The 23,927-nt window shown below is 35.2% G+C and overlaps 3 protein-coding genes across 5 annotated transcripts; all 3 read right to left on the bottom strand.

Annotated features, from left to right (window-relative positions):
* Nucleotides 1-3,552: 3,552 nt before the first annotated feature.
* LOC114481366 (ubiquitin carboxyl-terminal hydrolase 42-like) lies at nt 3,553-5,863 on the bottom strand. 2 transcript variants are annotated; one of them, XM_028476152.1, is made up of 7 exons: nt 5,725-5,863; nt 5,129-5,196; nt 4,780-5,019; nt 4,569-4,680; nt 4,340-4,480; nt 3,798-3,882; nt 3,553-3,719 (listed from the first exon to the last, which is right to left on the bottom strand). In XM_028476152.1, the coding sequence occupies exons 3-6, from the start codon at nt 4,866-4,868 to the stop codon at nt 3,799-3,801; spliced, it is 426 nt and encodes a 141-aa protein (XP_028331953.1). In that variant the 5' UTR covers nt 4,869-5,019; nt 5,129-5,196; nt 5,725-5,863; the 3' UTR covers nt 3,553-3,719; nt 3,798. The 2 variants fall into 2 exon arrangements, with proteins under 2 accessions (XP_028331953.1, XP_028331952.1); XM_028476151.1 differs by having other exon boundaries at nt 3,654-3,882.
* A 2,832-nt stretch (nt 5,864-8,695) lies between these two features.
* LOC114481364 (ubiquitin carboxyl-terminal hydrolase 42-like) lies at nt 8,696-17,103 on the bottom strand. 2 transcript variants are annotated; one of them, XM_028476148.1, is made up of 9 exons: nt 13,231-13,297; nt 12,882-13,121; nt 12,671-12,782; nt 12,442-12,582; nt 10,380-10,480; nt 9,775-10,095; nt 9,179-9,246; nt 8,830-9,069; nt 8,696-8,730 (listed from the first exon to the last, which is right to left on the bottom strand). In XM_028476148.1, the coding sequence occupies exons 2-6, from the start codon at nt 12,968-12,970 to the stop codon at nt 9,798-9,800; spliced, it is 741 nt and encodes a 246-aa protein (XP_028331949.1). In that variant the 5' UTR covers nt 12,971-13,121; nt 13,231-13,297; the 3' UTR covers nt 8,696-8,730; nt 8,830-9,069; nt 9,179-9,246; nt 9,775-9,797. The 2 variants fall into 2 exon arrangements, with proteins under 2 accessions (XP_028331949.1, XP_028331950.1); XM_028476149.1 differs by lacking the exons at nt 8,696-8,730; nt 8,830-9,069; nt 9,179-9,246; ... (2 more) ...; nt 12,442-12,582; nt 12,671-12,782 and adding exons at nt 13,827-13,975; nt 14,054-14,141; nt 14,426-14,526; ... (1 more) ...; nt 16,749-16,860; nt 16,960-17,103 and having other exon boundaries at nt 13,003-13,121; nt 13,231-13,298.
* Nucleotides 17,104-17,127: 24 nt separating this feature from the next.
* On the bottom strand, nt 17,128-23,927 carry LOC114481363 (ubiquitin carboxyl-terminal hydrolase 36-like). The gene is made up of 14 exons (XM_028476147.1): nt 23,897-23,927; nt 22,293-22,499; nt 22,070-22,180; nt 21,846-21,945; nt 21,356-21,423; nt 21,177-21,247; nt 21,008-21,090; nt 20,797-20,908; nt 20,568-20,708; nt 18,504-18,604; nt 18,132-18,219; nt 17,905-18,053; nt 17,309-17,376; nt 17,128-17,199 (listed from the first exon to the last, which is right to left on the bottom strand). Exons 2-12 carry the CDS (start codon nt 22,495-22,497, stop codon nt 17,928-17,930), a joined length of 1,206 nt encoding a protein of 401 aa, XP_028331948.1. The 5' UTR covers nt 22,498-22,499; nt 23,897-23,927; the 3' UTR covers nt 17,128-17,199; nt 17,309-17,376; nt 17,905-17,927.

Genomic DNA, 23,927 nt, shown 5'->3' with positions numbered 1-23,927 from the left:
TTATCAAGAATTTCAGGAGGACCCTTTTTAAATCTCAGGCGACCCAGATTGGGCTACCAACCAAATGTTGAGAACACTTAATTTTACTCTTAAAAGTGTCTAAACCCAGTGAAGGTGTTTTATGGTCTTGCACGCTAAGTGCTGGTGGAACAAGAAGAAAATGGTTGGAGGATTTTGAGGTATATTATTTTCCCATGATAAAATATAAATCAAAAATCAGAGGGACGTTGGCCCTCTCCCTTCCCTTTTTTTTTTTTTTTTACATAAGAATGCATTTGGATTCTTAAAACCATATGATAAATATCATTGGTAAATCACTTATCTGATCATTTTGGATGTGTCTCCGTTTTCCTCTCCCTTGTGTCCGCCTGCCTTTGTGCCCTCCAGCCTCCTCGACCTCCTCCTCCTCAGCCATAAAGGTCAAAGCCAGGGTCAACTGTACGCTCCCTTTGGAAATTTGAAGATCTGTCCCCACTCTCGCAGTTGGATTGGAAGTCTCTGTAGTCTCTGGAATAGATATTATGTTAGAACATCCACAATATGTTATACTGTCACGTGTCTATTTCAATCTATTTCCCCTTTGCTTCCCAGTTATAGTTATGGACAGTACTTCCCTTTAATTCTCATCCTTCATCAGAAGAGCAGTGACCAGGCATGACGGCTGAAGGAGGCAGGATCGGAGTCGAAAAGGCGGTGGCATTTTCTGTTCGGAAACACTCATAAACAGAAAGAGAGGAAAACATTAAGACTTAAATGAATAATTTAAAATATCCCTTTTCTTTAGTTGGATTTGATTCGTCTCCTTTGAGTATACAGCCAGCGACCTGTATATTGGAAAAAAACAACACAATAACAACAACTAAGACGAAGACATAGACAAGTGTACACAACAACGAGTATACACATACAACAACAAAAACACTGACTGGACACTGAACATGAACAGTAAGGTCAGTCAAGGTCAAAGCCAGTCATTCCACTGAAAGTGGTATTATATATTAAAAATGTCGTTTGGTGTTTTTAAACACCCAGAAAAATAACCTTTAAAACCTGGTAAACTTTTTAGAAGGCCCAAGGCCTAAAACCATAATTCTATTAACAAGCAGCAGTGAGATCTGAACATCCCACTACATAATTGGCAAAAACGGGGAGAAGATCTAGTGCATCAAAACCCAGGAGGAAAGGAAGGTGAAACAGAGGAACATGTGTAGTCAAACAAAGTGTGAAACTGTGCATGCTGCTGGCCATTTTGTTTTGGTGGTTTACAGACATGTCACATTCAAAATGGCAGATTGCACGCTCAAGAATTGCGACTTTCAAAATGGCTTTCATTGCTCTAATTTAGAAAAACCGCAAAACTATTGACGAGACAGGAATGCTTGTGTTTCACTTCCCCTTTATTTGTCTCGGGTGTGTAAATAATGAACTGCACAGGTGGACACTGGTATCCTGTTCCGCTCCTCTATGAGGAATGTTAACTGGTTGAGGTTGGAAAGATTTTGCTCCTTCACCTTTCAATTGAGGATGATCCCATTCCTACCTGTAAAGTTTACACATGCAGTGCTTATTAAGGATGTCCCGAACCGATATCCGCCAGAAAACAAATATTGGATTTTATCGGTCTGCATCTAAAATCACTGATGTAAGTGCTCCGATAAATGTATATTGTAAATTATATAATTATATATATATATAGGCCTGGGAAGATAATCGATAAATCAATTAACCGGACGGTAAACAAAATGAACTCGGTAAGTTTTCCGGCCTCTGTATAGTGCCATTATCATGCGTAGCCTCTGCAGCCGACAGCAGAGGCTAGTGTTAGCAACACATATTACACAGCAGATAACTCAGTCATTTCTAATAATTTTTCAGTGAACCTGCAACGTAATTACTCTAAGATAGTATTCCAACTCCAGGCAATCTTAGATTAGGGAAATCAAACAGTTATAGTCCGGTAGATGCGGCAACTCTCGACCTACTACTGAGCTTCGGATTGCTACGCCGGTTACACTCAGCGGCCTATGAAGCAGCGGAACCTCTTACCCGCGGTGTCCGCCAGTGGAGGAGATGTGATTGGAAGTAGAAGCGGGGATGCCGAGCGAGGCTAGCAACCAAGCTAAGTCTAAGTATTTTGTTTTCCTCGTCTTTCGCCTCCAAACAGGATGGGTTACAAGGGGCTTCACCCTCAGCACCAGTATGTTTGATCCGTAGCGGAATTAACGGAGTAAACTAGAAACTATTTGGTTCATTCTGTTTGGTTTAAGACTGAATGAAAACTGAACAAAATGAAACAGGTGGAGGCGGGGCCGCTAGCATTTTTGTTTACAAAGGTTTTAACTGGATTGGAAGTGTTAGCTGACAAGGAATGTACAACTATATACCTCTGTGCCTCAATGTTTATTATTTATTGCAAGTGCAATTTTGTTTTTTGAGAGAGACTTGATAAACCATTTTATTTATTGCTTTGTGTGTGGTTTTGCATTTGAGGTGTTTTTTTTTTTTTCCTTAACAGAGATGGGGTTTATTTTATTGTTTTTGTTTGTGATATCTATTAAAGTATAATTTTTAGCAAACAGAGACAGTCCATTTTATTTAAATTGTTTGTTTTATTTGTTTAAAATATTTAAAAGTTTTTGAAGTTTCAATGGTAAAATACACTAATGAGAAATACAAGTGTATTGCGTTTGAAAGGTTGTACTTGCATTTTTATATGTTATCATTATTTTGTGGTTAATTTGGTCTAAAAAAATTGACAATATCGTTTATCTGCAATAATTTGTGGGACAATATATTGTCCAGCAAAATCTGTTATCAGCCCAGGCCTATATTTATATACGTATATATATATGTGTGTGACTCCAACAAAGTAGGTGGCGGCACTGCAGCAATAATCAGAATCAGAATCAGAATCATCTTTATTCGCCAAGTGTATGTTGTACACACGAGGAATTTGACTCGGTCAACTGTGTTCTCTCCAATAGTGAAAACATTCAATAATAAACAATCAACTAGAAAAGATGATAAGTATAAACATAAGTATAAATATAAACAGTAGTTAGACTATAATGTGCAAACTCGATAAAATAACAAGATAATAATAATAATAATAATAATAATAATAATAATAATAATAATAATAATAATAGTATAAAAAAAAATAATAAAATAAATAAATAAATAAATAAAAATAAAAAAATAAGATAAAAAGAAGGAAAATAATAGAAAAGAAAGATAATAATAAAATATAATAATAATAAAAGGAAAATAGTGCAGTAGAGCATTGATAAGTAGTGCAGGAGAACATTTAAATTAAAGGTATGTACATGAACATTCTCAGTGTCAGATTGATCCAGGGTTGTTATTTTTGGTTCCAGGGTTTTTTCACAGAACCAGGTCTGACACTCTTTGACTGTTTAGTGTTGATCAGAGTGACAGCCTGGGGGAAGAAACTGTTTTTATGGCGGGTTGTTTTGGCGTACAGTGATCTGTAGCGTCTGCCTGAGGGGAGGAGTTTAAACAGATTGTGTGCAGGGTGAGAGGGGTCTGCAGTGATGTTACCTGCCCGTTTTCTGACCCTGGACAGGTATAAGTCTTGGATGGAGGGCAGATCGACACCAATGATCTTTTCTGCAGTCCTTCTTCTTCTTTTGTTTTTTGGAGTCCTGAGAGCTTTGTGGCTGGGTGGATAAGGGCTGTGCTCTGACATCCAGGCAAACCTGCAGATTGAGATGTGTTGTGGGAACGTGATCCAGAGATTTAGGTGAAGTTAAAGGAATGGAGAGGTGGTGGCTAACATTAGCAGGAGCAGCAGCAGGAGGAGGAGGAGGAATCTTCCGAGACAAACTGGACTGGGATGAGGAGGTCAAAGGAGCCTCTTGCCTGAAATACAAAAAAAACACACAAGGTGGTCAATATAATTTTTCAGTTTCAATTACATTTTCAATTACCCATGTTTAATTACGATTACAGTGAACAGAATATTTAGTAGAAAGTGTCTATTTGTACGGACAACCCCCGGTGCTAATAGTACGGTTACCAAAGTACAACTACATCTTAGGGTTAGGTTATAACCCAATATCGCAACAACTTTTAGGGTTAAGTTTAGTCTTAGTCACGTGACCTAAACTGGTCAAATGGGGGCGCTGCGTACGGATAGAATGTTGATACAGCAACCGATAACCACTGCCTATTTAGTATGATTATCATTTTTAACTAAAAATAATGCTTTTATTTGTTAATTTTCCTCACTCTCTCTTTCTCAAATACCCCCTGTATTGCCATTGCGTACCCCCATTTGACAAACACTGGGTTAGCAGGTAAAAAGCAGTGCCAGTACCTTGACGTAGCAGAAGTAGTGACCATAACGATCACTGTGCCCAGAGTGAACCAGTACAGCGTACAGGCTGTAGATCCGAGGCTTTCCTTGAGTCTTAGACATGAATGGACGTAGATCCAAGTACTCAGAGTATTTCACGTGCTGATTAACAAACAAAACAGGAATTAAAAGCAGTCGGAAACCAACAGAATACATGAGATAATCTTCTGTTTGCACATAGTGAGGATACCTTTGCGATCTTCCCTCCAGTGAAGTCATCAAATCTCTTAAGAGAGACAGTCAGCACGTTGGCGCTCTTATGAACTGTGAATCGCTTAGTGGCCGTGACCATGTCTTCACATCTAATGGAAGGAAATAATTGTTTCATTAGTTTGCTGGAAAACTACTATGATTATAAGAAAGAAAAAGAGCAGAAATTTGGTAAAGAATTATTCACTGACTTTGAGCACTTGTACGCGTTTTCACCACCGAGCTGCTCTGCCTTTACAAACTGCTCCAAAGCCTCGGACACAGTGGAAGCTTTCTGCATGGGAAGAGAAAACAGTTTAACTGATCATGTTCTGATGAACAAATCTTTAAATGTTAATCAGATTAAATCCAACAAATATCCTGAATATCCAGAGTGACATCCAGAAAAGGATCAAACGTATCCGAAACGGCTTGGCAGTTTAAACATTTCACTGTAAAAGGAAAAAATAATAAATCAATGCCATGTACAGTATGTAGTTGAGTCAAACCATGAGAACACAAACAATATGTTGGAATATAAAAAAGTAACAAATATCATACCTCTGGAGCGCAAATAGCCTCCAAATACTTGGTGGATTAACGTGGTTGCCTGCGTTTGCCTGTCCAGTCTATAAGAAGCACAAAACATGGTGTCAAACAAGAATGAACAACATGTGACTTGATACCAGGGTTAGGGTCAATTCTAATTGTAGTCACGTAATTGATAATTGTTTACAAATATGGCGTAATTGTAATTTAAAAAAAAATCTGTTGCTCTCATAATTGTAATTAAATTGCAATTGAGATCAGATAATTGACTTTGTAATTGTAATTGCCATGAAAATTCTATGAAAAAAAATTGTCAATTATAATTTAACGCAAAACTGGGGAACTATGTTACAGGTCTAAAAAAATGAAACTTTTATGACACAAATCTTAATATATTCAACCAAGAATTACTCAATAAAAATTGTTGGATTCCCATTCACAGAAAGCTACCACGTCACAGAGTTGTGATGCAAATAATTTAGTCTATTGGGCCCATTAACTACACATGCTCACTGTGTACCAGGACATTTCACATTTGGCTACAATAGAATATTGTGTGAACCAAAATGTGACATAATTAAAAGGAAATAATAGTCAATACAACATACATTTGGGAGTTTTATACGAGCTGTCACTGTTTGTTCTCATTCCTCGCCTTCTTCTTCTCCTTCATCTTATTCTTCTTCTTCCGTTTTTTGGAGTCCTGAGAGCTTTGTGGCTGGGTGGATAAGGGCTGTGCTCTGACATCCAGGCAAACCTGCAGATTAAGACGTGTTGTGAGAACGTGATCCAGAGATTTAGGTGAAGTTAAAGGAATGGAGAGGTGGTGGCTAACATTAGCAGGAGCAGCAGCAGGAGGAGGAGGAGGAGGAATCTTCTGAGTCAAACTTGACTGGGATGAGGAGGTCAAAGGAGCCTCTTGCCTGAAATACAAAAAAAACACACAAGGTGGTCAATATAATTTTTCAGTTTCAATTACATTTTCAATTACCCATGTTTAATTACGATTACAGTGACCAGAATTTTTACTAATTACAATTAACATGGCAGCCTTGATTAAAACCACTTTTATTTTCTTGGAAAGAATCGTCCCTAATTCATCGTTTTACAGGATTTTTTTCCTTATCAAAACTACTAAATCAAGTGGGAGAAAATAGTATTGAAATGATTTCCTTTTGAAATGATTAATAATCAATCATCACTTACTTGTTGTAGAACAGAACATAGGCTTGGTGTTTCAGGACAGCACTGATGTCACTTTTTGACACTTTAGTGTCGTTCATCCTGTACCACTGGTTGTCACTCGCCTGTAAAACACACACACAATCAGCTATAGCTCTCAATGACATTTACACAAGACAGGGTTCAGATCAATTATAATTGTAATTGTGTAATTGATCATTAATTTACAATCATGGCGTAATAAAATCTTGTAATTGAGTTTTGATAGTTAACTTTGTAATTGTGATTGCCATGAAAATTCCAGAATATTTGTCAATTTTAGTTTAACGCAAAACTGGGGAAACATGTAACACTTCTATGTACATTTCTACGCATAATGTACAATTAATAAAATATGTTTCATATCAAGCTTTACCACATTTTACCATTTAAAATGAATAAATAAACCGAATGATATACTGACACAAAAAAGACTCAGACACCCACACCAAAAATGTTTAAAACCTATAATTTCATTGATTAGGAAGCCTAATGAGGTAATCAATAGATAATAAATAAATTAAATTATATATATTTATTTTTAGTGTATTTTACAGCTGATTTAGGAGCCGTTGTCATAAGAGATGCTAACAGAAAGCTAACACAAGAGGAAGGTTAACTTTTATTAGGTTATTTATTTCAGGCTCAGTAATTGTGATTCATCGTAATTTAACTTTAGTAATTGATACTTAATTACAAATATGGCGTAATTGTAATTGACTTTCACTGCAATCATAATTGAGATGTAATTGAAAATGTAATTGTAACTGAAAAATGTAATTGACCTCAACCCTGACACACTTTTCAGCACAGAGCGTAATGATGGTATAAATGAGTGATAACACACATTTTAAAGAATATAATTTTGTAAACAAGTGGAATGAAACAGTATTTAGATTTATCTCTATGGTTTTTATGAATGCTGGTTATTTCCCACCTGGTGTGAGACCAAGATTCACTTTATTATATTTTCAGTTCATGTTCTAATCAAAATCATTTCTATCACCATTTTGTGTCATTTTGTGTATTTTGTTGTTTGTTATTGTTATTATTCAGTATATTTATCTCTTACTTTGTGTGTTTTTGTGTTGTTGGTATTATTTAAATCAGGGGTTCTCAACTGGTCTCACCCTGGGACCCACATTTTGCAACGGTTATTAAATTACGACCCACTTTTTTTTTTCTTCTAAGAATTCAAATCAAATTTTGTTATTCAAAAATAACCGTTGAACAACACATATATAATCTTTTTTAAAACATAAATCTACATATTTTCCTGGTCAACATGCATTTCTGTCAAATGGAAAGTTTATTTCAAAATAAAAGACAAGTACAGCATGAGAGAAATTTAGTATTTGTTTTTGACCAGCTGTCCGCGTCCCACTCAGTACAGGTCTGCGACCCACCAGTTGAGAATCACTGATTAAATCATTCTCTCTGTGTGTGTGTTTTTGGTGTCACTTCTTATGCCGTATTGTATGTTTCTCTGTTTTTTGTGTGTATTTTGAAGTGATCTTGTGTTTTTTTTTAATTTATTTTATTTAATGTGTCTTTGTTGTTTTGTGTGTTACCGTTAATAGTATTTTTCTCTCTCTTAGTACATGTGTTTTTGGTGCCACTTTGTTTTTGTATTATTCACTATATTTTTCTCTTAATTTGTGTGTTTTTGTTGTCATTTTGTGAGTTGCTGGTAATATTTAGTAGAAAGTGTCTATTTGTACGGACAACCCCCGGTGCTAATAGTACGGTTACCAAAGTACAACTACATCTTAGGGTTAGGTTATAACCCAATATCCCAACAACTTTCAGGGTTAAGTTTAGTCTTAGTCACGTGACCTAAACTGGTCAAATGGGGGCGCTGCATACAGATAGAATGTTGATACAGCAACCGATAACCACTGCCTATTTAGTATTATTATCATTTTTAACTAAAAATAATGCTTTTATTTGTTAATTTTCCTCACTCTCTCTTTCTCAAATACCCCCTGTATTGCCATTGCGTACCCCCATTTGACAAACACTGGGTTAGCAGGTAAAAAGCAGTGCCAGTACCTTGACGTAGCAGAAGTAGTGACCATAACGATCACTGTGCCCAGAGTGAACCAGTACAGCGTACAGGCTGTAGATCCGAGGCTTTCCTTGAGTCTTAGACATGAATGGCCGTAGATCCAAGTACTCAGAGTATTTCACGTGCTGATTAACAAACAAAACAGGAATTAAAAGCAGTCGGAAACCAACAGAATACATGAGATAATCTTCTGTTTGCACATAGTGAGGATACCTTTAAGATCTTCCCTCCAGTGAAGTCATCAAATCTCTTAAGAGAGACAGTCAGCACGTTGGCGCTCTTATGGACTGTGAATCGCTTAGTGGCCGTGACCATGTGTTCACATCTAATGGAAGGAAATAATTGTTTCATTAGTTTGCTGGAAAACTACTATGAATATAAGAAAGAAAAAGAGCAGACATTTGGTAAAGAATTATTCACTGACTTTGAGCACTTGTACGCGTTTTCACCACCGAGCTGCTCTGCCTTTACAAACTGCTCCAAAGCCTCGGACACAGTGGAAGCTTTCTGCATGGGAAGAGAAAACAGTTTAACTGATCATGTTCTGATGAACAAATCTTTAAACGTTAATCAGATTAAATCCAACAAATATCCTGAATATCCAGAGTGACATCCAGAAAAGGATCAAACGTATCCGAAACGGCTTGGCAGTTTAAACATTTCACTGTAAAAGGAAAAAAAAATAAATCAATGCCATGTACAGTATGTAGTTGAGTCAAACCATGAGAACACAAACAATATGTTGGAATATAAAAAAGTAACAAATATCATACCTCTGGAGCGCAAATAGCCTCCAAATACTTGGTGGATTAACGTGGTTGCCTGCGTTTGCCTGTCCAGTCTATAAGAAGCACAAAACATGGTGTCAAACAAGAATGAACAACATGTGACTTGATACCAGGGTTAGGGTCAATTCTAATTGTAGTCACGTAATTGATAATTGTTTACAAATATGGCGTAATTGTAATTTAAAAAAAAATCTGTTGCTCTCATAATTGTAATTAAATTGCAATTGAGATCAGATAATTGACTTTGTAATTGTAATTGCCATGAAAATTCTATGAAAAAAAATTGTCAATTATAATTTAACGCAAAACTGGGGAACTATGTTACAGGTCTAAAAAAATGAAACTTTTATGACACAAATCTTAATATATTCAACCAAGAATTATTCAATAAATATTGTTGGATTCCCATTCACAGAAAGCTACCACGTCACAGAGTTGTGATGCAAATAATTTAGTCTATTGGGCCCATTAACTACACATGCTCACTGTGTACCAGGACATTTCACATTTGGCTACAATAGAATATTGTGTGAACCAAAATGTGACATAATTAAAAGGAAATAATAGTCAATACAACATACATTTGGGAGTTTTATACGAGCTGTCACTGTTTGTTCTCATTCCTCGCCTTCTTCTTCTCCTTCATCTCATTCTTCTTCTTCCGTTTTTTGGAGTCCTGAGAGCTTTGTGGCTGGGTGGATAAGGGCTGTGCTCTGACATCCAGGCAAACCTGCAGATTGAGACGTGTTGTGAGAACGTGATCCAGAGATTTAGGTGAAGTTAAAGGAATGGAGAGGTGGTGGCTAACATTAGCAGGAGCAGCAGCAGCAGCAGGAGGAGGAGGAGGAGGAATCTTCTGAGTCAAACTGGACTGGGATGAGGAGGTCAAAGGAGCCTCTTGCCTGAAATACAAAAAAAACACACAAGGTGGTCAATATCATTTTTCAGTTTCAATTACATTTTCAATTACCCATGTTTAATTACGATTACAGTGACCAGAATTTTTACTAATTACAATTAACATGGCAGCCTTGATTAAAACCACTTTTATTTTCCTGGAAAGAATCGTCCCTAATTCATCGTTTTACAGGATTTTTTTCCCCCATCAAAACAACTGAATTAAGTGGGAGAAAATGTTATTGAAATGATTTCCTTTTGAAATGATTAATAATCAATCATCACTTACTTGTTGTAGAACAGAACATAGGCTTGGTGTTTCAGGACAGCACTGATGTCACTTTTTGACACTTTAGTGTCGTTCATCCTGTACCACTGGTTGTCACTCGCCTGTAAAACACACACACAATCAGCTATAGCTCTCAATGACATTTACACAAGACAGGGTTCAGATCAATTATAATTGTAATTGCGTAATTGATCATTAATTTACAATCATGGCGTAATAAAATCTTGTAATTGAGTTTTGATAGTTAACTTTGTAATTGTGATTGCCATGAAAATTCCAGAATATTTGTCAATTTTAGTTTAACGCAAAACTGGGGAAACATGTAACACTTCTATGTACATTTCTACGCATAATGTACAATTATTAAAATATGTTTCATATCAAGCTTTACCACATTTTACCATTTAAAATAAATAAATAAACCGAATGATATACTGACACAAAAAAGACTCAGACACCCACACCAAAATGTTTAAAACCTATAATTTCATTGATTAGGAAGCCTAATGAGGTAATCAATAGATAATAAATAAATTAAATTATATATATTTATTTTCAGTGTATTTTACAGCTGATTTAGGAGCCGTTGTCATAAGAGATGCTAACAGAAAGCTAACACAAGAGGAAGGTTAACTTTTATTAGGTTATTTATTTCAGGCTCAGTAATTGTGATTCATCGTAATTTAACTTTAGTAATTGATACTTAATTACAAATATGGCGTAATTGTAATTGACTTTCACTGCAATCATAATTGAGATGTAATTGAAAATGTAATTGTAACTGAAAAATGTAATTGACCTCAACCCTGACACACTTTTCAGCACAGAGCGTAATGATGGAATAAATGAGTGATAACACACATTTTAAAGAATATAATTTTGTAAACAAGTGGAATGAAACAGTATTTAGATTTATCTCTATGGTTTTTATGAATGCTGGTTATTTCCCACCTGGAGTGAGACCAAGATTCACTTTATTATATTTTCAGTTCATGTTCTAATCAAAATCATTTCTATCACCATTTTGTGTCATTTTGTGTATTTTGTTGTTTGTTATTGTTATTATTCAGTATATTTATCTCTTACTTTGTGTGTTTTTGTGTTGTTGGTATTATTTAAATCAGGGGTTCTCAACTGGTCTCACCCTGGGACCCACATTTTGCAACGATTATTAAATTGCGATCCAATTTTTTTTTTTTAAGAATTCAAACCAAATTTTGTTATTCAAAAATAACCGTTGATAACACATATATAATCTTTGTTAAAACATAAATCTACATATTTTCCTGGTCAACATGCATTTCTGTCAAATGGGAAGTTTATTTCAAAATAAAAGACAAGTACAGCATGAGAGAAATTTAGTATTTGTTTTTGACCAGCTGTCCGCGTCCCACTCAGTACAGGTCTGCGACCCACCAGTTGAGAATCACTGATTAAATCATTCTCTCTGTGTGTGTGTTTTTGGTGTCACTTCTTATGCCGTATTGTATGTTTCTCTGTTTTTTGTGTGTATTTTGAAGTGATCTTGTGTTTTTTATTAATTTATTTTATTTAATGTGTCTTTGTTGTTTTGTGTGTTACCGTTAATAGTATTTTTCTCTCTCTTAGTACATGTGTTTTTGGTGCCACTTTGTTTTTGTATTATTCACTATATTTTTCTCTTAATTTGTGTGTTTTTGTTGTCATTTTGTGAGTTGCTGGTAATATTTAGTAGAAAGTGTCTATTTGTACGGACAACCCCCGGTGCTAATAGTACGGTTACCAAAGTACAACTACATCTTAGGGTTAGGTTATAACCCAATATCGCAACAACTTTTAGGGTTAAGTTTATTCTTAGTCACGTGACCTAAACTGGTCAAATGGGGGCGCTGCGTACGGATAGAATGTTGATACAGCATCCGATATCCACTGCCTATTTAGTATGACTATCATTTTTAACTAAAAATAATGCTTTTATTTGTTAATTTTCCTCACTCTCTCTTTCTCAAATACCCCCTGTATTGCCATTGCGTACCCCCATTTGACAAACACTGGGTTAGCAGGTAAAAAGCAGTGCCAGTACCTTGACGTAGCAGAAGTAGTGACCATAACGATCACTGTGCCCAGAGTGAACCAGTACAGCGTACAGGCTGTAGATCCGAGGCTTTCCTTGAGTCTTAGACATGAATGGCCGTAGATCCAAGTACTCAGAGTATTTCACGTGCTGATTAACAAACAAAACAGGAATTAAAAGCAGTCGGAAACCAACAGAATACATGAGATAATCTTCTGTTTGCACATAGTGAGGATACCTTTGAGATCTTCCCTCCAGTGAAATCATCAAATCTCTTAAGAGAGACAGTCAGCACGTTGGTGCTCTTATGAACTGTGAATCGCTTAGTGGCCGTGACCATGTGTTCACATCTAATGGAAGGAAATAATTGTTTCATTAGTTTGCTGGAAAACTACTATGATTATAAGAAAGAAAAAGAGCAGAAATTTGGTAAAGAATTATTCACTGACTTTGAGCACTTGTACGCGTTTTCACCACCGAGCTGCTCTGCCTTTACAAACTGCTCCAAAGCCTCGGACACAGTGGAAGCTTTCTGCATGGGAAGAGAAAACAGTTTAACTGATCATGTTCTGATGAACAAATCTTTAAATGTTAATCAGATTAAATCCAACAAATATCCTGAATATCCAGAGTGACATCCAGAAAAGGATCAAACGTATCCGAAACGGCTTGGCAGTTTAAACATTTCACTGTAAAAGGAAAAAATAATAAATCAATGCCATGTACAGTATGTAGTTGAGTCAAACCATGAGAACACAAACAATATGTTGGAGTATAAAAAAGTAACAAATATCATACCTCTGGAGCGCAAATAGCCTCCAAATACTTGGTGGATTAACGTGGTTGCCTGCGTTTGCCTGTCCAGTCTATAAGAAGCACAAAACATGGTGTCAAACAAGAATGAACAACATGTGACTTGATACCAGGGTTAGGGTCAATTCTAATTGTAGTCACGTAATTGATAATTGTTTACAAATATGGCGTAATTGTAATTTTAAAAAAAATCTGTTGCTCTCATAATTGTAATTAAATTGCAATTGAGATCAGATAATTGACTTTGTAATTGTAATTGCCATGAAAATTCTATGAAAAAAAATTGTCAATTATAATTTAACGCAAAACTGGGGAACTATGTTACAGGTCTAAAAAAATGAAACTTTTATGACACAAATCTTAATATATTCAACCAAGAATTATTCAATAAATATTGTTGGATTCCCATTCACAGAAAGCTACCACGTCACAGAGTTGTGATGCAAATAATTTAGTCTATTGGGCCCATTAACTACACATGCTCACTGTGTAACTGGACATTTCACATTTGGCTACAATAGAATATTGTGTGAACCAAAATGTGACATAATTAAAAGGAAATAATAGTCAATACAACATACATTTGGGAGTTTTATACGAGCTGTCACTGTTTGTTCTCATTCCTCGCCTTCTTCTTCTCCTTCATCTTATTCTTCTTCTTCCGTTTTTTGGAGTCCTGAGAGCTTTGTGGCTGGGTGGATAAGGGCTGTGCTCTGACATCCAGGCAAACCTGCAGATTAAGACGTGTTGTGAGAACGTGATCCAGAGATTTAGGTGAAGTTAAAGGAATGGAGAGGTGGTGGCTAACATTAGCAGGAGCAGCAGCAGGAGGAGGAGGAGGAGGAATCTTCTGAGTCAAACTGGACTGGGATGAGGAGGTCAAAGGAGCCTCTTGCCTGAAATACAAAAAAAACACACAAGGTGGTCAATATAATTTTTCAGTTTCAATTACATTTTCAATTACCCATGTTTAATTACGATTACAGTGACCAGAATTTTTACTAATTACAATTAACATGGCAGCCTTGATTAAAACCACTTTTATTTTCTTGGAAAGAATCGTCCCTAATTCATCGTTTTACAGGATTTTTTTTCCCCATCAAAACTACTAAATCAAGTGGGAGAAAATAGTATTGAAATGATTTCCTTTTGAAATGATTAATAATCAATCATCACTTACTTGTTGTAGAACAGAACATAGGCTTGGTGTTTCAGGACAGCACTGATGTCACTTTTTGACACTTTAGTGTCGTTCATCCTGTACCACTGGTTGTCACTCGCCTGTAAAACACACACACAATCAGCTATAGCTCTCAATGACATTTACACAAGACAGGGTTCAGATCAATTATAATTGTAATTGTGTAATTGATCATTAATTTACAATCATGGCGTAATAAAATCTTGTAATTGAGTTTTGATAGTTAACTTTGTAATTGTGATTGCCATGAAAATTCCAGAATATTTGTCAATTTTAGTTTAACGCAAAACTGGGGAAACATGTAACACTTCTATGTACATTTCTACGCATAATATACAATTATTAAAATATGTTTCATATCAAGCTTTACCACATTTTACCATTTAAAATAAATAAATAAACCGAAGGATATACTGACACAAAAAAGACTCAGACACCCACACCAAAATGTTTAAAACCTATAATTTCATTGATTAGGAAGCCTAATGAGGTAATCAATAGATAATAAATAAATTAAATTATATATATTTATTTTTAGTGTATTTTACAGCTGATTTAGGAGCCGTTGTCATAAGAGATGCTAACAGAAAGCTAACACAAGAGGAAGGTTAACTTTTATTAGGTTATTTATTTCAGGCTCAGTAATTGTGATTCATCGTAATTTAACTTTAGCAATTGATACTTAATTACAAATATGGCGTAATTGTAATTGACTTTCACTGCAATCATAATTGAGATGTAATTGAAAATGTAATTGTAACTGAAAAATGTAATTGACCTCAACCCTGACACACTTTTCAGCACAGAGCGTAATGATGGAATAAATGAGTGATAACACACATTTTAAAGAATATAATTTTGTAAACAAGTGGAATGAAACAGTATTTAGATTTATCTCTATGGTTTTTATGAATGCTGGTTATTTCCCACCTGGTGTGAGACCAAGATTCACTTTATTATATTTTCAGTTCATGTTCTAATCAAAATCATTTCTATCGCCATTTTGTGTCATTTTGTGTATTTTGTTGTTTGTTATTGTTATTATTCAGTATATTTATCTCTTACTTTGTGTGTTTTTGTTGTTGTTTTTGTGTTGTTGGTATTATTTAAATCAGGGGTTCTCAACTGGTCTCACCCTGGGACCCACATTTTGCAACGGTTATTAAATTGCGACCCATTTTTTTTTTTCTTCTAAGAATTCAAATCAAATTTTGTTATTAAAAAATAACCGTTGAACAACACATATATAATCTTTTTTAAAACATAAATCTACATATTTTCCTGGTCAACATGCATTTCTGTCAAATGGAAAGTTTATTTCAAAATAAAAGACAAGTACAGCATGAGAGAAATTTAGTATTTATTTTTGACCAGCTGTCCGCGTCCCACTCAGTACAGGTCTGCGACCCACCAGTTGAGAATCACTGATTAAATCATTCTCTCTGTGTGTGTGTTTTTGGTGTCACTTCTTATGCCGTATTGTATGTTTCTCTGTTTTTTGTGTGTATTTTGAAGTAATCTTGTGTTTTTTATTAATTTATTCTATTTAATGTGTCTTTGTTGTTTTGTGTGTTACCGTTAATAGTATTTTTCTCTCTCTTAGTACATGTGTTTTTGGTGCCACTTTGTTGTTGTTTGTCTGTTTTTTTGTATTATTCGCTATATTTTTCTCTTAATTTGTGTGTTTTTGTTGTCATTTTGTGAGTTGCTGGTAATATTTAGTAGAAAGTGTCTATTTGTACGGACAACCCCCGGTGCTAATAGTACGGTTACCAAAGTACAACTACATCTTAGGGTTAGGTTATAACCCAATATCGCAACAACTTTCAGGGTTAAGTTTAGTCTTAGTCATGTGACCTAAACTGGTCAAATGGGGGCGCTGCGTACGGATAGAATGTTGATACAGCAACCGATAACCACTGCCTATTTAGTATGATTATCATTTTTAACAAAAAATAATGCTTTTATTTGTTAATTTTCCTCACTCTCTCTTTCTCAAATACCCCCTGTATTGCCATTGCGTACCCCCATTTGACAAACACTGGGTTAGCAGGTAAAAAGCAGTGCCAGTACCTTGACGTAGCAGAAGTAGTGACCATAACGATCACTGTGCCCAGAGTGAACCAGTACAGCATACAGGCTGTAGATCCGAGGCTTTCCTTGAGTCTTAGACATGAATGGCCGTAGATCCAAGTACTCAGAGTATTTCACGTGCTGATTAACAAAAAAAACAGGAATTAAAAGCAGTCGGAAACCAACAGAATACATGAGATAATCTTCTGTTTGCACATAGTGAGGATACCTTTGAGATCTTCCCTCCAGTGAAATCATCAAATCTCTTAAGAGAGACAGTCAGCACGTTGGCGCTCTTATGAACTGTGAATCGCTTAGTGGCCGTGACCATGTGTTCACATCTAATGGAAGGAAATAATTGTTTCATTAGTTTGCTGGAAAACTACTATGAATATAAGAAAGAAAAAGAGCAGACATTTGGTAAAGAATTATTCACTGACTTTGAGCACTTGTACGCGTTTTCACCACCGAGCTGCTCTGCCTTTACAAACTGCTCCAAAGCCTCGGACACAGTGGAAGCTTTCTGCATGGGAAGAGAAAACAGTTTAACTGATCATGTTCTGATGAACAAATCTTTAAACGTTAATCAGATTAAAAACAACAAATATCCTGAATATCCAGAGTGACATCCAGAAAAGGATCAAACGTATCCGAAACGGCTTGGCAGTTTAAACATTTCACTGTAAAAGGAAAAAAAAATAAATCAATGCCATGTACAGTATGTAGTTGAGTCAAACCATGAGAACACAAACAATATGTCGGAATATAAAAAAGTAACAAATATCATACCTCTGGAGCGCAAATAGCCTCCAAATACTTGGTGGATTAACGTGGTTGCCTGCGTTTGCCTGTCCAGTCTATAAGAAGCACAAAACATGGTGTCAAACAAGAATGAACAACATGTGACTTGATACCAGGGTTAGGGTCAATTCTAATTGTAGTCACGTAATTGATAATTGTTTACAAATATGGCGTAATTGTAATTTAAAAAAAAATCTGTTGCTCTCATAATTGTAATTAAATTGCAATTGAGATCAGATAATTGACTTTGTAATTGTAATTGCCATGAAAATTCTATGAAAAAAAATTGTCAATTATAATTTAACGCAAAACTGGGGAACTATGTTACAGGTCTAAAAAAATGAAACTTTTATGACACAAATAATAATATATTCAACCAAGAATTATTCAATAAATATTGTTGGATTCCCATTCACAGAAAGCTACCACGTCACAGAGTTGTGATGCAAATAATTTAGTCTATTGGGCCCATTAACTACACATGCTCACTGTGTACCTGGACATTTCACATTTGGCTACAATAGAATATTGTGTGAACCAAAATGTGACATAATTAAAAGGAAATAATAGTCAATACAACATACATTTGGGAGTTTTATACGAGCTGTCACTGTTTGTTCTCATTCCTCGCCTTCTTCTTCTCCTTCATCTTATTCTTCTTCTTCCGTTTTTTGGAGTCCTGAGAGCTTTGTGGCTGGGTGGATAAGGGCTGTGCTCTGACATCCAGGCAAACCTGCAGATTAAGACGTGTTGTGAGAACGTGATCCAGAGATTTAGGTGAAGTTAAAGGAATGGAGAGGTGGTGGCTAACATTAGCAGGAGCAGCAGCAGGAGGAGGAGGAGGAGGAATCTTCTGAGTCAAACTGGACTGGGATGAGGAGGTCAAAGGAGCCTCTTGCCTGAAATACAAAAAAAACACACAAGGTGGTCAATATAATTTTTCAGTTTCAATTACATTTTCAATTACCCATGTTTAATTACGATTACAGTGACCAGAATTTTTACTAATTACAATTAACATGGCAGCCTTGATTAAAACCACTTTTATTTTCTTGGAAAGAATAGTCCCTAATTCATCGTTTTACAGGATTTTTTTTCCCCATCAAAACTACTAAATCAAGTGGGAGAAAATAGTATTGAAATGATTTCCTTTTGAAATGATTAATAATCAATCATCACTTACTTGTTGTAGAACAGAACATAGGCTTGGTGTTTCAGGACAGCACTGATGTCACTTTTTGACACTTTAGTGTCGTTCATCCTGTACCACTGGTTGTCACTCGCCTGTAAAACACACACACAATCAGCTATAGCTCTCAATGACATTTACACAAGACAGGGTTCAGATCAATTATAATTGTAATTGCGTAATTGATCATTAATTTACAATCATGGCGTAATAAAATCTTGTAATTGAGTTTTGATAGTTAACTTTGTAATTGTGATTGCCATGAAAATTCCAGAATATTTGTCAATTTTAGTTTAACGCAAAACTGGGGAAACATGTAACACTTCTATGTACATTTCTACGCATAATATACAATTATTAAAATATGTTTCATATCAAGCTTTACCACATTTTACCATTTAAAATAAATAAATAAACCGAATGATATACTGACACAAAAAAGACTCAGACACCCACACAAAAATGTTTAAAACCTATAATTTCATTGATTAGGAAGCCTAATGAGGTAATCAATAGATAATAAATAAATTAAATTATATATAATTATTTTTAGTGTATTTTACAGCTGATTTAGGAGCCGTTGTCATAAGAGATGCTAACAGAAAGCTAACACAAGAGGAAGGTTAACTTTTATTAGGTTATTTATTTCAGGCTCAGTAATTGTGATTCATCGTAATTTAACTTTAGTAATTGATACTTAATTACAAATATGGCGTAATTGTAATTGACTTTCACTGCAATCATAATTGAGATGTAATTGAAAATGTAATTGTAACTGAAAAATGTAGTTGACCCCAACCCTGACACACTTTTCAGCACAGAGCGTAATGATGGAATAAATGAGTGATAACACACATTTTAAAGAATATAATTTTGTAAACAAGTGGAATGAAACAGTATTTAGATTTATCTCTATGGTTTTTATGAATGCTGGTTATTTCCCACCTGGTGTGAGACCAAGATTCACTTTATTATATTTTCAGTTCATGTTCTAATCAAAATCATTTCTATCACCATTTTGTGTCATTTTGTATTTTGTTGTTTGTTATTGTTATTATTCAGTAAATTTATCTCTTACTTTGTGTGTTTTTGTGTTGTTGGTATTATTTAAATCAGGGGTTCTCAACTGGTCTCACCCTGGGACCCACATTTTGCAACGGTTATTAAATTACGACCCACTTTTTTTTTTCTTCTAAGAATTCAAATCAAATTTTGTTATTCAAAAATAACCGTTGAACAACACTTATATAATCTTTTTTAAAACATAAATCTACATATTTTCCTGGTCAACATGCATTTCTGTCAAATGGAAAGTTTATTTCAAAATAAAAGACAAGTACAGCATGAGAGAAATTTAGTATTTGTTTTTGACCAGCTGTCCGCGTCCCACTCAGTACAGGTCTGCGACCCACCAGTTGAGAATCACTGATTAAATCATTCTCTCTGTGTGTGTGTTTTTGGTGTCACTTCTTATGCCGTATTGTATGTTTCTCTGTTTTTTGTGTGTATTTTGAAGTGATCTTGTGTTTTTTTTTAATTTATTTTATTTAATGTGTCTTTGTCATTTTGTGTGTTACCGTTAATAGTATTTTTCTCTCTCTTAGTACATGTGTTTTTGGTGCCACTTTGTTTTTGTATTATTCACTATATTTTTCTCTTAATTTGTGTGTTTTTGTTGTCATTTTGTGAGTTGCTGGTAATATTTAGTAGAAAGTGTCTATTTGTACGGACAACCCCCGGTGCTAATAGTACGGTTACCAAAGTACAACTACATCTTAGGGTTAGGTTATAACCCAATATCCCAACAACTTTCAGGGTTAAGTTTAGTCTTAGTCACGTGACCCAAACTGGTCAAATGGGGGCGCTGCATACAGATAGAATGTTGATACAGCAACCGATAACCACTGCCTATTTAGTATTATTATCATTTTTAACTAAAAATAATGCTTTTATTTGTTAATTTTCCTCACTCTCTCTTTCTCAAATACCCCCTGTATTGCCATTGCGTACCCCCATTTGACAAACACTGGGTTAGCAGGTAAAAAGCAGTGCCAGTACCTTGACGTAGCAGAAGTAGTGACCATAACGATCACTGTGCCCAGAGTGAACCAGTACAGCGTACAGGCTGTAGATCCGAGGCTTTCCTTGAGTCTTAGACATGAATGGACGTAGATCCAAGTACTCAGAGTATTTCACGTGCTGATTAACAAACAAAACAGGAATTAAAAGCAGTCGGAAACCAACAGAATACATGAGATAATCTTCTGTTTGCACATAGTGAGGATACCTTTGAGATCTTCCCTCCAGTGAAATCATCAAATCTCTTAAGAGAGACAGTCAGCACGTTGGTGCTCTTATGAACTGTGAATCGCTTAGTGGCCGTGACCATGTGTTCACATCTAATGGAAGGAAATAATTGTTTCATTAGTTTGCTGGGAAACTACTATGATTATAAGAAAGAAAAAGAGCAGAAATTTGGTAAAGAATTATTCACTGACTTTGAGCACTTGTACGCGTTTTCACCACCGAGCTGCTCTGCCTTTACAAACTGCTCCAAAGCCTCGGACACAGTGGAAGCTTTCTGCATGGGAAGAGAAAACAGTTTAACTGATCATGTTCTGATGAACAAATCTTTAAACGTTAATCAGATTAAATCCAACAAATTACTTGAATATCCAGAGTAACATCCAGAAAAGGATCAAACGTATCCGAAACGGCTTGGCAGTTTAAACATTTCACTGTAAAAGGAAAAAAAATAAATCAATGCCATGTATAGTATGTAGTTGAGTCAAACCATGAGAACACAAACAATATGTTGGAGTATAAAAAAGTAACAAATATCATACCTCTGGAGCGCAAATAGCCTCCAAATACTTGGTGGATTAACGTGGTTGCCTGCGTTTGCCTGTCCAGTCTATAAGAAGCACAAAACATGGTGTCAAACAAGAATGAACAACATGTGACTTGATACCAGGGTTAGGGTCAATTCTAATTGTCGTCACGTAATTGATAATTATTTACAAATATGGCGTAATTGTAATTTCAAAAAAAATCTGTTGCTCTCATAATTGTAAATAAATTGCAATTGAGATCAGATAATTGACTTTGTAATTGTAATTGCCATGAAAATTCTATGAAAAAAAATTGTCAATTATAATTTAATGAAAAACTGGGAACCATGTAATAGTTCTATGTACAGTTTCACACAAATGTAGTTAACAATTATTAAAATATGTTTCATATCAAGCTTTCCCACATTTTATCAATTGAGAAAAAAAATTAAAACCTATATTTTTTATTGTCCCTGCTCTATGCTGGAAGGTGAATGAAACTTACTTGATTGCAGGTAAGCAGGACTGTTGCATAGCTTCCACTGTGTATCGCAGGAACTCGTGCGCATCCTCCTGGTTTCCAGACTGGAAGTGTTTTGCAATCGCTGCAATTGGAAGAAAAAAAAAACATCTTAGTAAAGCTAAACACAAGAAAAGTTGATTTTGACGTCGTCTTAGTAAAAATGACCTGCAACGCTTCAATATTATAGCTTTGCTGGTGTCACTTACTTTTGAGCTCCTTGAGCACACCAGTAGGCCTGATGACTCTGCCTGAGTTGGCAAATACCTGTAGGATGTGGTTTTCCATGATGCACATCATACAAAATCCTGGTTCGTGACCTACAAAAATAAAAGATGAGCAAATTCTCATTAGCATTAGAGGAATTACCCTGGAAAGGAGCACATAGATATACCAAAACTGATCAACAATGGTGTAAAAGTTCATAATTACATGTCTTGGAGTGCTCCTTGGTCAGCATGTAGTTTGCCAACGGTGGTGTGTAGGTGATGCATTGGAGAACTGAGTTAAGATAACAGGTGTTCCCCGCGTTCATCAGACCTGCACCAATGTCATGGACCCTGGCCCATTTTAGGAGAAGCCGGTCAGGAGAGAACAGGACCTTCCTGGGCATTTCAATGCCAGATCTACTGTTCATAGCTGGACACACAAAGCACACATTATTATAATGCAATTACATTCAACTTTTTACAAGCAATATTTTAAGATTTCAAACTAGCACCATTTATATTTAGCTATAATTGAAAGGATTGGGGGTCAATTATAATTGTAATTTTAAAAATTTGTTGCTGTTGTAATTGTATTTAAATTGATTTTAGATAATGGACTTTGTAATTGTAATTGCCATGAAAATTCTATAAAAATTGTCAATTATAATTTAATGCAAAACTGGGGCACCATGTTACAGTTCTACACATATGTAGTTAACAGATATTAAAATATGTTTGATATCAAGCTTTCCCACATTTTACCATTAAAAAAAAAAAAAAACCCAATATAAATGTAGAAATATACTGACACAAAAAAAGGCTCAGACGCCTTCACCAAAAATATTAAAACCTATATTTTCATTGATTAGGAAGTAGGGATGTAACCATTCACTCAACTCCCGATACGAGTCGATTCACGATACTGGGTTCACGATACGATTCTCTGACGATTTATTTTACAAAATAGGACTGTAGACAAATTTTTTTTTTTTGGGAAAAAAACTAGAAAATACTGTACTATTTTCCTTTTATTTTTTATTGTCAAAAGAATTCCTTGATAAACTATTCAAAACAATGCAATTTAACTAAAAATAAATCTTGAATGAAATAAATAAAGGAATAATACAAATGAAAATGAAGCCTATTAATTTAAATTCTGGTTCTATAATAGACAATGCAAAACTACATAATAGTTATTTTTCTTTTTAAAAGTGCAACTGAAAATGTATTTTGTGCCTTAACAATTGGACTTTAAAAAAAAAAAACCGTGATTGTACTGATTTACGTCGTATTTGTTTGGACCAGCAGAGGGCGCTGGTAACACAGTGGTCGGTTGGCATGCAGATATCTTGCAGTGAAGAAGAGAAGCTATGCTAGCAGACAGAGCTAATAGAAACACGTGACTTTTACAGATATTCAAGTAATATTACAGATATTCTGTCGGTGCTAAAGGGGTAATGAATCATTTACTAACATATTTAAGAGTAGAAGGCGGCCAGAAAGAAAGTATTAGCAGACTCTGCCCGCCGCCTACACTTGTGGATAGCGCCCTCTGCTGGTTAAAAAAAGTACCGCGATTCAATTTTCAGAAACTCGATATCAACCGTGATACCTATTAATCGATTTTTAACTGCCTTGCAATTAATCGTTACATCCATATTAGGAAGCCTAACAATGAAACCAATAGAAGGAAACAAACTAGATGATATTTGTTATTTTACCGCTAAAGATGGTTAAGGGGTACACTTGAGAAACACTGTTATAGAGCATGTATGGAGAAACTCCATCCTTAAAAAATTATACCAGTAGTAAAAACACTGCTCAAACCTTTCTCCCGTGGCTCTGAGGGTCTACTGTT

The sequence above is a fragment of the Gouania willdenowi genome, chromosome 19 (assembly GCF_900634775.1).
Source record: "Gouania willdenowi chromosome 19, fGouWil2.1, whole genome shotgun sequence".
NCBI classification, from domain to species: domain Eukaryota; kingdom Metazoa; phylum Chordata; class Actinopteri; order Blenniiformes; family Gobiesocidae; genus Gouania; species Gouania willdenowi.
Note: the sequence above shows the minus strand (reverse complement) of the source record. Positions and strands in the feature narration are given on the sequence as shown.

Excerpts from the sequence above, each read along its gene's own strand:
- LOC114481366 (XM_028476152.1), bottom strand. The coding sequence starts at position 4,868 with ATGCAGAAAGCTTCCACTGTGTCCGAGGCTTTGGAGCAGTTTGTAAAG. Across the intron at positions 4,681-4,779 it reads AACGCGTACAAGTGCTCAAA|ATGTGAAGACATGGTCACGG; the intron begins GTCAGTGAATAA and ends TCCTTCCATTAG. Across the intron at positions 3,883-4,339 it reads ACTACTTCTGCTACGTCAAG|GCAAGAGGCTCCTTTGACCT; the intron begins GTACTGGCACTG and ends TTTGTATTTCAG.
- LOC114481363 (XM_028476147.1), bottom strand. The coding sequence starts at position 22,497 with ATGAACAGTAGATCTGGCATTGAAATGCCCAGGAAGGTCCTGTTCTCT. Across the intron at positions 21,091-21,176 it reads ATGTTACTCTGGATATTCAA|AAAGCTTCCACTGTGTCCGA; the intron begins GTAATTTGTTGG and ends CTTCCCATGCAG. Across the intron at positions 20,909-21,007 it reads AACGCGTACAAGTGCTCAAA|ATGTGAACACATGGTCACGG; the intron begins GTCAGTGAATAA and ends TCCTTCCATTAG.
- LOC114481364 (XM_028476148.1), bottom strand. The coding sequence starts at position 12,970 with ATGCAGAAAGCTTCCACTGTGTCCGAGGCTTTGGAGCAGTTTGTAAAG. Across the intron at positions 12,583-12,670 it reads CTGGAGGGAAGATCTCAAAG|CACGTGAAATACTCTGAGTA; the intron begins GTATCCTCACTA and ends TTTGTTAATCAG. Across the intron at positions 10,096-10,379 it reads TATGTTCTGTTCTACAACAA|GCAAGAGGCTCCTTTGACCT; the intron begins GTAAGTGATGAT and ends TTTGTATTTCAG.